General features: G+C 34.0%; 1 protein-coding gene across 2 annotated transcripts in view; it reads right to left on the minus strand.

The window, feature by feature from the left end:
• Nucleotides 1-12,511, minus strand: part of DMD (dystrophin) — a 1,921,557-nt gene that overhangs the window by 599,948 nt on the left and 1,309,098 nt on the right. For both annotated transcript variants that reach the window (XM_044670154.1, XM_044670155.1), the window contains exon 52: nt 9,430-9,584. In XM_044670154.1, the coding sequence (XP_044526089.1) occupies nt 9,430-9,584 (155 nt within the window). The remainder of the gene's footprint in view (nt 1-9,429; nt 9,585-12,511) is intronic.

A 12,511-nucleotide genomic window follows, 5' to 3' on the forward strand; every position in this document is an offset into this window, starting at 1 on the left:
TAGATATTTTGGTCAGATGCAGAATCTAAACAAAACGATCCCTTACTGATCTTTTAAATGTTTCTGTCTGCAGATATCCTAGTACTCATGGCCCCAGAATAAGACCAAGCCTCCTCGGGGAATCCTACTCAAATGTGAAAATTAGAAAGACAAAGTAGGTGAAAAATACAGATTATATGATTTAAAGCTATATGAGCAGCCTGTTAAGCTAACAATCAATGTTTGTCTTTTGGAAAAGAACTACAGGCAGGCAAGGAGCTGTGCTCAGAATAGCATAGAAGGCTTTTTGACTAGATAGGATCTGAGAATCTGCATGGTATTTGCAGTCAATTGTCCAAGGTGCTTGCTTTAATGCTTATTTTTTAACAGGAACCTTTTACCTAATGATAGTTGTAAACCGCCCCTGAAGACTCAAAATTATAGATTATTTAAAGGGGAGGGGGAAAATGCTTAATGGTCATAGACATATGGCCACTCTAGAGTAGAAGACATTTTTAGGGAGATATAAGGCTGAAAAGGGATTAATGGCTGATCATATAATGAGAAGGAAAGAAAAGCTATGGATCAATAACAGGGAATACATAAAACAGTGGAAGACAAATATCTGTAGAAAAGTTCCAAATCAGAAGCCAATGAAATGTAAACAAAATAGGTTTGAGCAGCTCTCTCTCTCTCTCTCTCTCTCTCTCTCTCTCTCTCTCTCTCTCTCTCTCTCTCTCTCTCTCTCTCTCCCCTTCCCTCTCCCTCTCCCCTCTGCTCCTCCTCCTCCTCCTCCTCTTCCTCCTCCTTCTTCTTCTCCCTCTCTCTCCCCACTCTTCTCCTCTTCTCTCTCTATATATTTATATATAAAGCCATTTATATATAAAACCATTACCTCCTTCCATCTTAGAATCAATACTATGTATTGGTTCTAAGGCAAAAAAGCAGTAAGGGCTAGGCAATGGGGTTTAAATGACTAGTCCAGGGTCACACATCTAGGAAGTGTCTCAGGTCGTATTTGGCATGATTTCTTGATGGCATTAAGATCTAATGGGAAGAGACCAATGAGGAAAACAGTTGCAGGAACAGAGATACAATCCACAACCTCAGTATTAGTTCAAGAGACAAGATACAAGGTATATCAGAGGAACTGACTGGCGTGACCTGGCTTCTTACGGCTCTGCTACTTTATGACAGCTGCTTTTATTCCCTGCTCCTGGTATATGTTTATATGCTTGTGTGGTTCTGGGTCAGGTACACCATATCTTGTTCTGATTTAGTTGTTCTAGAGAAGCAGTGGTCCTGTATAAGTAACCCAAAACGGCTACAAGGAATGAGATTGATCCTGAAGCCTTCCTCCCACTAAGATAAACAAAAAGGTTTTCAGAAATGGCAGCTCATTAAGTGAAGATAACAACTCTAAAGGACAACAGTTTTGGGTTTTTTGGGTTATAATTCCAGGAAATAAGAGAAAAACTAAACTCATTAATTCCAACATATCTTGTAAACAATATCCCAATATATTTTGATCCCTTATAGATCTTTTCATATGTCTGATAATGACTAATATAAAATACAAAAAATTATGTTTGCATCTATGTTTCGTTATGAAAAAGAGAATCACAGGTTTGGTACTAGATAAGATCTTACAAGCTAACTATAGTCCAAAACTCTAATTTTACAGAGGAGGAAACTGAGGCTCATAGAAATTAAATGACTTGTCCAAGTTAAAACAGCTAGTAAATTACAGATCTAGGATTAAAAGTACAAGCTTAAGTATTTGCTTTTTTTATGGTTATTAAGTTTGTTTTATGACAAATATGGTGACTTTGCTTTTACTAAAAAAGGAGGAAATAATCATTTCATCTTAGAAAATTTGTCTACTATAAAGGGGTAAAAAAGTAATTTTCATTACTGAAGTATAAAAACAGAATAGTAAGGCAAAGAGAAAACACAAGTAATCAATAATAAATCTAGCTTTAACGAAACACAATCTGGGCAGATGTTGACTTTTAGAGATTAAAGTGTTTTCCTTGCCCAAACTATAATAGATAGAAATAAGATTAATTTATCTGAGAGTTCATGCAATATCCATTTGGTCACCTTATGACTCATGACAAAGCAAGATTAAAACTTTTATAGTTAGAGAAAATGGTTGCATTTGTTTTTCTATAAAAAATGAACATACAAGTTTTTTCCAGTTGAAATTTCCTTATGTAATAATTCATACTGAAGCCAAGTTATAATTAAAATTTTGAAAATTATGAACTTCTCAAAGTTACCTTCTTTTTATATCATAATTCAAAAGGTACCTTTATATAAAAAAATAAGATGATGGCACAGAAACTTGCAAGGTTCTGTGGACAGAGGATTGAACCTGAAAAGACCTGAGTTCAAATTCTGCCTCAGACAAACACTGGCTGTGTGAGCTGGGGAAAGTGCTTAAACACTTTCAGTCTCTGTTTCCTAACTCATAAAATGAGAATAATAAAGTAGGGCTTCCCAGGGCTGTGAAGAACAAATGAGATAACATAAAAATGTTGGCTGTTATTACTAAATTGTATTCACCAGTTATCTGACTTGGTCACTTGATAACCTGCAAATAATTTCTTGTTTTTCAATATTTAAATAATAATTTCAGATGTTTCTCAATGCCTTCAACTGATACTTGGTACTTGGTCTGCTAAACATGTAAGCACACACACACACACACACACACACACACACACACACACACACACATATATATATATATATATACACATACCCACAGAGTATTATAGTTGGGGGCTAAATTATGTAACATTTACATATGTTATACACAATCCTTACTTAGCATCTAGCCATTTTATGGAACATTGTCCCCTCAGGTAAAATATTCCTATAAAAGCTTTAGCTCTTTGAGACTAAATTCTAATTCAATGTGACTTCAAGTTGATAGGAGCTACATATAACGGCCCAGGAAAGAATTCATTATAAAAACTGTACCATAATGGATAGAGCAGCTATTATTTGCTTATTTCAAATAAGTGCATTTAAGATTTCTCTGCTTTCAACCTAAAATGGGCTGTCATTTTGTTTAATACCCCAAATCTTCTTCTTTGTCATGTCTAAATCCAGATGTAGCTGAATGTTGGAAAAGATAACAATAACTCTGATGTTTAACAATATAACTACTAACTAAAATTCTAATTTCACCCGCAAAGAAGCAATCATCAAAGGAAAATTTTTATCTTGTGGATTTACCTTAAAACTCTCTATAGGTAATCGTCTTGTTTCCCAGTCATTATGTGATCTTCTCTTAGTTAATACAATTTTCTACCAGACCTTTTAGAGGTCTAATATTCCAGCTAATTTTGAATTAATCAGCATATAAATGATCTGCTTTGGATGTGGTTAGTAGACTAGAAACAGAAAACACAATCTGATTCTTTGCATCATCATTATATTATTGATAAAGATTTAGAATTAGAAGGAATTTTGTTTTAAATGAACTAATGATCACTTTGGTAATTGTCCTTCATACTCAGAGGACCCAAAATGACATCACAGGTGATGTCTTTTGACTTGCATATAAAATGTATTTAAGTGAGGTAGAATTGAACAAATTTGTTGACTTCACTTTTTCTTCTAGAGTCATCAAAGCTTAGTGGCAAGACAAAAGTGAAGACAATTGGTGATGGCTTGGAATACAGTGGAGGACTTTGGCTTCTTTCACATCTAATCAAACTCTAAGTGCTCCTCGGTGCCTGCTTCTGCCAACTTCATGGTCACTTGTTCAAATTATTCTCATCTACCCTTTCTTCAGGGGGAAGTCTTCACATGCCTACTCACATATGGGGTGACTATCCCAACCATCACACTGGATATTGTACATAATTCTTCCTGTGTCAGGATTGCCTGCCAGAAGCTTTCACTTGATTGCTTTTCCTCAACTCTCTTAATTATATTGACTTCCCTCTTTTTATTATTTCTTATTTATCTTGTATATAGCATGCTTTACATATATAGCATGTATATGTTAGTTTGCATGTTGTCTCTTCTATTAAATTGTATTCTCCTTGAATATAGGGACTTCCCTCTTTTTTGTGTTCTCATCACTTAGTACAGTGCCTGGCACAAAGTAGGAATTTGATAAATGCTTATAGATTGCTTGTTCTTACATGCCCAGGTCATCCTAACAAGGGGTCCTGATCCCCACTCTTGGATTGTTTCTTTGGTCCACAAGAACCACATAGAAATTCCTGTGTTGTATTATGGTCCATCCCTAAGGTGTCTCAAACCTAAGTTCCTGTTTGCTTTGTTCATGTTTTTTTTCAGGTATTGGGGATTTCCTGATCCATGGATGATTTCCTGTACTAAAAGGCATATTTTGGTATTCGGGTCTTCTTGACTTCTGTTTGTCCTGACCAAAGGGACATATATATGTTTTATATATACAACTTGATTCTGACTTATGCCTTTGCTTTTGACTTCACTACCTAGTTCTTTAGCTCTAGAGCATACACCTATTTTAGAGATGTCATCTGAGACATAACTCCTCGATCTACTTCGACCACTTGTCCTAGGTCTTAACAACTCGTATCCACTTCCTTTCTGTTGTTATTCTCTGGCCTGGTCCTAGTTCTCTCAGTCTATGATCTCTTTCAACTCTGAGATTCCCTGATTCGAAGTCTTTGCCAGTTCTGTTTTTACTCACTCTAGAGCTCCATGATATAAATATGAAATCTCTGTTCCAAGATTAGCTTCTTGCTTGTTGTATGATTTAATGCTTAAGCCCTCATACAGGTAACAAATAAGATGCTACCTTAATGCTCAATACTCCTTCATTGTTCAAACAGTGATCTTTGGCAGAGCAAAGGATGTGCAATCTCATGACAGTGTCATCATAAAGTCATCTGCCAGATGGCAACTCTTGAAGTTTAATCCTTAGAGGCTTCTCACAGTAATCTTCAATATCCATCAAATATTACACTGTTCATAAATTCATATCCACTTGGAGAAAATGAGGTTGCAGCATCTCATATTTCTGGAATTATATTTTAACAATGTGACTTCCATGAAGTATAAACTCAGGAGAACCAGATATTTGGCTAAATAGGTTATAGAGTAAAACTATGCACCCATAGAATAGATTCCTTAGCCAACAGAGACTTCTCTTTAGGAATAGATAGATTATTTGCTTTGGAATATATTCATTTTATAACTCATCTGAGATGGCAGAGAGATATAATGAAAAGAACATTTTCAAGGTCAGTCTCTATGATATAAAAATTTCCAGTCCCTGATAGTGGAGAAATGTAGAATCTTTTGTTATGCACACTTTGTGCTTTACCACTTTGGGCTTCACCACTGGTTGACCAACATTACTCATGCCTCTAGGGAAAATTATGCCAGGGACACTTGCACAGGGTTAATAATCACTTCATGCATAGAATAAAAGTGTTGCATAGAGCAAAAATGAGAGGTTTGTATAGTCTTAAACGATATTTCCATCTGAATTATATATAGAACTCTCTTTTTCTGAGTCTAAAGCTATCTAGTGAATAGAACTTACATCTGAGTTAGGTACCTTTTTCTCACAGGCAACACTGGTTGAACAATAATATTTTGTTTTTTACTAAAAAAGCTTTTTAAGGCTCCATTTGACATAAAATACCTGTTCTTGAATGCCATTTGTGGTTTCTGGAATATAATTTTTTGTCTTTTTACTTTTATTACAAATTCATATTCTTTTAAATGTCTTACAAGTTGCATTATCTATATATTAGATGTAGTGTTTATATTCATCTTTATTCCCAATCAATGTACTTTCGTGACTGTGGACTTAAAAAGCCATCAAACATTTCTGAAAGATTTGAAGGCAGAATGCTAATTGGTTTAATTTCAATGTTCAATGGATTGAATCAAAGACATACCTTTACCTCATCCTGATTTTGACCCCTTTGTCTAATATCTTATCCCCGTGAGCCTAGAGGGTCCTCATCAGACCTTATGACTTTACCTTGTTAAAATACAACTATGCAACTTTAGAAATTATTTGTCCAACATTACTAAGGAAGACCAAATGGTTAATTTTCTACCCTCCAAAAGTTGATACATTTTATTATCCAGTTAGCTTGGTGGTACAGTTGATAAAAATGTTGGACCTAGAGTCAGGAAGACCTTACTTAGTTAAAATCCTGCCTCAAATATTTATTTGCTGTCAGACCTTGTGCAAGTTACTTAATTTCCCTCAGTCTTTGTTTTTTCATCTTCAAACTGGGGCTAATGATAGAACCCACTGAACAGGGCTATTGTGAGAACAAAATGAGGTAACATTAAAATACTTGGTAAACCTTAAAATGCTAAGGAAATGTTAGTTCTTATTATTATAAGTTTCAAAGATCACCAGTTTTTCTCCTTATACTCCATGAAAAATTTCCCCTGATTCTGGTTAACTATATAGTTTCCTAGCACTATTTACATCTTCAGAGCCTTGATATCTTCAGTTATTCCAGGATTTAAATACTTACTTTTGTTTTAAGGCTACAAATTCAACTTCAAAAGGAAAGATGAATAATAATGAAATGTAGTTTGCTGAAAAAAATGTTCTCCCATATCTTTGAGGATAATCTATATTCAAGAATTTTTTTAAGCTAGGAGGAGTTCTTGTTGAAAGCATTCTGATTACATAGTTTTTTACTGTTCAGGTTAGACATCAATTCATTACTGAATGCTATTTTTATAGCCTAACACTAAAACTGTGAATCATGCTGTATAAATCTATACCAAAAATTTACAGAATTAGATGACTATTTAAAGCAGTAAAATCTAAGATTCAGTTTTATACTGTTGAATCTTAAATGAGAAACATAAAAATTTAAGATGGGGAAACTTTAATCACTTTGATAACATGATTGAGTTTTCTGATATAACCAAAACCAAAAATAAATGAGATTTGTTTTCTTTCATGTTTAATTAAGGTTTATGAGAAGGTCAGACAAGTCAGTGAAAACTATACAGGGCTTTGAAACTTATTTAAAAGAGTTTAGCATCTCCTTTCTACTTATCATAAATTTTATTATAAATATATACAGCTGTCTTTTTATAGCCTTAAGTCTCTAGATAAAATAATAGCTATTGCTGTTTGGAAGTTTAAGGGCCCTTTAGCCAACTCCTTCATTTTCCAGGTGAAGTAAGATCAAATGACTTGCTAAAGGTCACACAGCTAGTTATCAGGAGAACTAGGACTAAAATGAAGTCCTGATTTTCATTGCAGTTCTCTTTCCATTATAATATATTATACTGGCACAGTCTAATGCTCTTCTGGATCAAAAGCTACAGTGAACAGGACAGTAGTAGAACATTTGCTAGATAAAAAGAAATTAGTCTACAGATTTAACAATATAAAATCTTTGTCCCCATCTAGGCCTTTGTAGAGTAAAAGAAGGAAGATAGCTTAATTCGATAAACATTTATTAAATGCCTGTTATGGGCCAGGCATCGTGCAAAGTGCTGGGGATATAAAAAGGACCCTGCCTTCAAAGAGCTTACTGTCTTACTGGGGGAGAGAACATGCAAACAAATATATACAAAGCAAGGATTAACAGGAAATAATTAGCAGAGAGAAGGCACTGGGATTAAGAGGTTGGGAAAAGCTCCCTCTAGGAGAGGTGGGATACTTTAGATGGGGCTTATCTGGAGTGAATTATCAGTATAATGTAATGCTATAAGTCATTTCAACTTTACTACTTATTTTACCCATCTTTACTCATCTTCCTGAGTTTCCATCTGCCCTCAGACACTTCCTAGCTATATAACCCTGGACAAGTCACTTAACCCTGATTGTCTTAACTTCTCATCTATAAAATAAAAGAAGGAAATGGCAAACAAACTCAGTACCTTGACAATAAAATCTCAGATTAGGGCATGATGAGTCAGGTATGATGGAAATAATTGAACAACCATCACCACCACCTATTTTACTATTGTGTGACAAATTTGGAGATACAGGTCATATCATCCATTTATAGAAGTTGCAGATGCTCAGCTAAATCATAAATTCTGTTTGCAATGGCTCATAATTGACTTTTTTTTAATACCAAACCAATTAACTCTCTGTTATAGAGTACCTGACATCCTTTTCTATACCAAAGGACCTCCCCTAGAAGAAAATGACCAGACTTTTGTGGTATAACACTTAGATATAATCAGAAGAAATAATGGAATTTTGATGGGAGTATTTTAGGAGGCACTGGGAACAGACTACCCGTAGAGTATCAAGAGGACAGGGTGTTTTGGGCAGGCCTATCTAGTTGCTCTGCTAATTTTGATTCCCAATAGTCACATAATATCATAACTTCAATCCCCAATAGTCACCCAACAACTTTCTGGACTTAGTTTTATTCCCTACATAGTCTCCATTACAAAAATAAAAAGAGATTAAATTTCCTTTACACAATGCTAGATGTATCTTTTGATACAAGTCTTATATAGGCAAGGGGAGGCAGTTGTCGCATGGCTTCTTTACCCTCCTAATTATGCTTACCATAGAAATCTACAGAGCCAGGAACATAATCTTTAAAGTACAAAGATATGGCAGAGAGCTCAAGAACTTCTTCCTCTGCTCAAATTCCCACAAACACTTCCCTTTCTCCTTATTCTAGATCTTTATTCTAAATCCAGTGAAATAATTATCGAACATATACAGTGTGCAAAGACAGGAAGCAATGAATAGTGTATACATTTCTCCTATATTTTTCTCTCTGAAAGCACCTCAAACATCACTCTAGTGATGCTCCTCTACTTGGCTTCTTTCTGTAGACTTTATTACCTGTACAGGCAATATGTAAAAGGAAGAAATGAGAGTCAAGTCTAGGTTCTCAGATTATGTAACCAAATCTCTTTACAATACATATGAATGAAAGAAAATATAATCCTCCCAATATCCTATACCATTTTATCTACTGGACAGAGACAAGACAAGAATGGTATTCATGCACAAATGTAACTCTCTTTTAAAACAAAATTTTAAAATTACTGTTAAGAAGAGGTAGTTTTATCAAGAAATTTGAGGATAGTAATTTAAATATTGTTTTGACTATAATTAAAAACTGGTCTCTTTTTAAAAAAATTGTTCTAATTGTTGAGTTGTTCTAATTATAATGCCATCACTAATTAGCTGTGTGACTTTAGGAAAGTCACTTTATATTTTTGGTCTTCAATTTTCTCATTTGCAAAATGAGGAATTGAACAAGATAATCTTTAAGGTCTATCCAAGTTTTAAGGTTCTAAATTGATAGAATCATGACCTGTTATCTCAAATTACTAGATAAATCTCAGGTTCTTGATGTTTAGGGGTGAACACACAAACCCAGGAGCAAAGATGACTATCACAAGAAATTCCATTGTCCAAAAAGTTCCACCAAATCTATCTGGTATTTGTACTATTCTTAGCAAAAATCATACCTTTTATTAATGTCAGCCCAAGTGGCATTAATGTTATCTGTTATCATTTGAACTTTTCTGGTATCATCTGTTGAATAATCCCGGAGAAGTTTTCTTGCCAAATCATTAGCCACATCCACATTTATCTGCCATTGGCGAAGATCTTTTGCCAATTGCTGTAAGAAGATACATAATTAACATTATTTGATGTAAAGACAAGCCAGCAAGATATATCTGCACCTACCTTCTCAAGTCGAAGTCCTTGGAATACTCCTTTAAGTAGCTTATAGATATCGACATTGAGGCAGGCAGGTGATGCAATGGATAGAATGCCTGGCCTGGAGTCAGGAAGACATCTTCCTGGGATCAAATTCAGTCTCGGATACTTACTACCTCTGTAACCCTGGGCAAGTTACCTAATCCTATTTGCCATCAGTTTCCTCATTTGTAAAATGAGCTGGAAAAGAAAATGGCAAACCACTCTAGAATCTTTGTCAAGAAAATCCCAGATAGGATCACAAAGAATCAGACACTACTGAAATGATTGAACAACAAAAGATTTCAACATTAGGATTTGTTTACTTGATAGTTTTCTAAATCTACCACATAGATTAGCTGTCATGACAAAAGTAGACAACCAGATTTCTAATATAAAATAAAATCTACCATCCTAGTTTTTAAAAAAAAGATGAAAAGTTCAGATAATCTGTTACTTAGAAATAAACATGTGAAAAACAAGAACATGTACTTAACTATTTTTTAATTTTCTAATTGAGTTAATGGAAAAGGGAAAGAAATCTATTTGAAAATATACTGCCAAACTTAATGTTTGACATTATGACATATACTGAGATTTGAACAAAAGCCAGATATCTAGCTATTTCTTTTTCTGTTCATTAACTGGCCAAATTGCTTAAGTAATTAGTGCCATCTACTGGAAAAAAACCTAAATATTCATATAAAATTATTCAATAAAAATAACAATTGAAATACAAATTTATGTACATTCTCATTTTCTTTCTGAGATCAGTTTATGCATTTATGTATATATACAATGGTTTAGCAGGCTGTAGGATTGTATAAGTAGATAGGAGTCTGGTCTTGGAGTCAGGAAAATGTGGGTTCAAGTCCCATCTTGAACTTTTTTAGCTAAAGGACCATGCATAAGGCACTTAACTTTTGAATGCCTCAGGTTACTTGAAAATACCAGCATAGGTTGAAGGAATTGCCATACTGGGAGTTCCCTAAATGGAGGAAATTGGAAATACAAGACAAAATGAATATGTCTTTAGGTCCTAGTGAAAAGCAGTAACAAATTCAAGTAGAATACGATATTTAGCTTTCCTTCATCTGTCTTCTTGTCAGGCTAAAATAAACAAACTCTATATTTGGAATTCTAAGATTCAGCTTTGCCAGGTATCTTTATGAGCTTGAACAAATCATTTAAACTCATTGAGCCTCAGTACCCTCATTTGTAAAATAAAAGAATTGAACTAAAAGTCCCCTAAGCTCTTCTCAAATTTTAATTCTATATCTATGACAAAGAAGATCTAGGCACATATTGTTCTACAAAGCCTATTTAACTAATTAAAACACCACATATCCAAAAAGTGAATATAATGTCCCCGCATTAATCAATAGAATATCGACCATAAATCTACATTATATACCTGTGGCAGGTTTTATGGGGTCTTAGATTCTCAAAGCTGACCAAATTTACTTGTTAAGCCACTCCCAACCTAACACTTAAATAGATGCTCTTTATTGATTTTATCATCACTAATGTTATAGCAATGTAGAAGACTGAGGGAATAGTGTCTCATTTAAATTTGCAACCTCTCTTTTATGAGCTAATTATCTTAAGTCCTTATTTCACCAAATATTATTTACTAAGTGACATGGAGAAATCTCCTTTCCTAACAGCAATTGCTCACACAATTTATTAACTAATGAAAGCAGAAATAAATCAGATACATATAAGATATGAGAATATTTTGGCTATAAGAAAATACATAGTCAGAGTCACTAATATTTCTGATTATTATACTACATAACTCTTTTTCATTTGAATGGAAACATTGTCCCATGTTACTCAGTGCATCCTATATACTGATTCAAATTTCTTAAGACTCTTCAACACATTTCTCCCTGAGATAAATTCAGTATCTAAGAAAATAAGCTAGATGAGTTCATTTTCTTTCTTTGAAAATCTGAGGAAACAGTTTTTCCAAAATGTACTCTTCTTGCCAGCTACTCACAGATTCTTCACAGAATTCTCTCTATATTTCTTTATGAGATAATACAAGACAGTTTGGTGAGGAAGGTGGGTCACTTCAACTTCTCCCTCTCTGACCTCACATGTTCCATATAGATCTCCATATATCATGTATAAAATGCATATCCTATCCCTGGTCCCAGAGAGAGAAGCACTTCATAGTAAGAATATTTTTCAACTGTTTTCCAACTGCCAGCACAAACTGCTTTTTTGAATATTTCATTTGGTTTTTAAAGGAATAGTTATTTATAGTCTCTGTGGGATGGCCAAGTGAAAGAGGTGTTACATACATGTTATACAATTATAACTATAACATCTGTTTCCAAAGACATACAGAAGTCATTACAGACTGATATTTTCTTTTTAACAACATAGAAGCCAGGAATTACAATTATAATTGCTGTTCTGTAACTTGCCTCTCTCTATGGAGTCAGGAGATTTTTGAGATTTTTATGTATGTAAGATTTTTAAGATAAACAATGGAGAATACAGTGAGAAAGAAGATAAGAATGAATTTCTTTCTTGTTAGAACAGTCTTTACTATTTGAAGAATTAACATAAAGAGAATTTTATGAGCAGTAAATCTGGAGAGAGAATCACATCATGAGTGATGGTTTTTGAAAAAGTGAAGAGATTGCTTTACTGTCATACCTGAAGAACAGCTAGAGAAGACAGAGGATGGAGAAGTCTTCTTAATGGCTTTAATTTTTTATCTTTTTAACCTTTTAACTTAATCTCTATCTTGTAAAGAGGAGGAAAAACATTCTTTTAAAGAGGCATTATTTGTTGTTCTGAATAAACTAAATAGTGTGGGACAAGGTTTCCAAT

Source organism: Gracilinanus agilis, chromosome 3 (genome assembly GCF_016433145.1).
Source record: "Gracilinanus agilis isolate LMUSP501 chromosome 3, AgileGrace, whole genome shotgun sequence".
NCBI lineage: Eukaryota > Metazoa > Chordata > Mammalia > Didelphimorphia > Didelphidae > Gracilinanus > Gracilinanus agilis.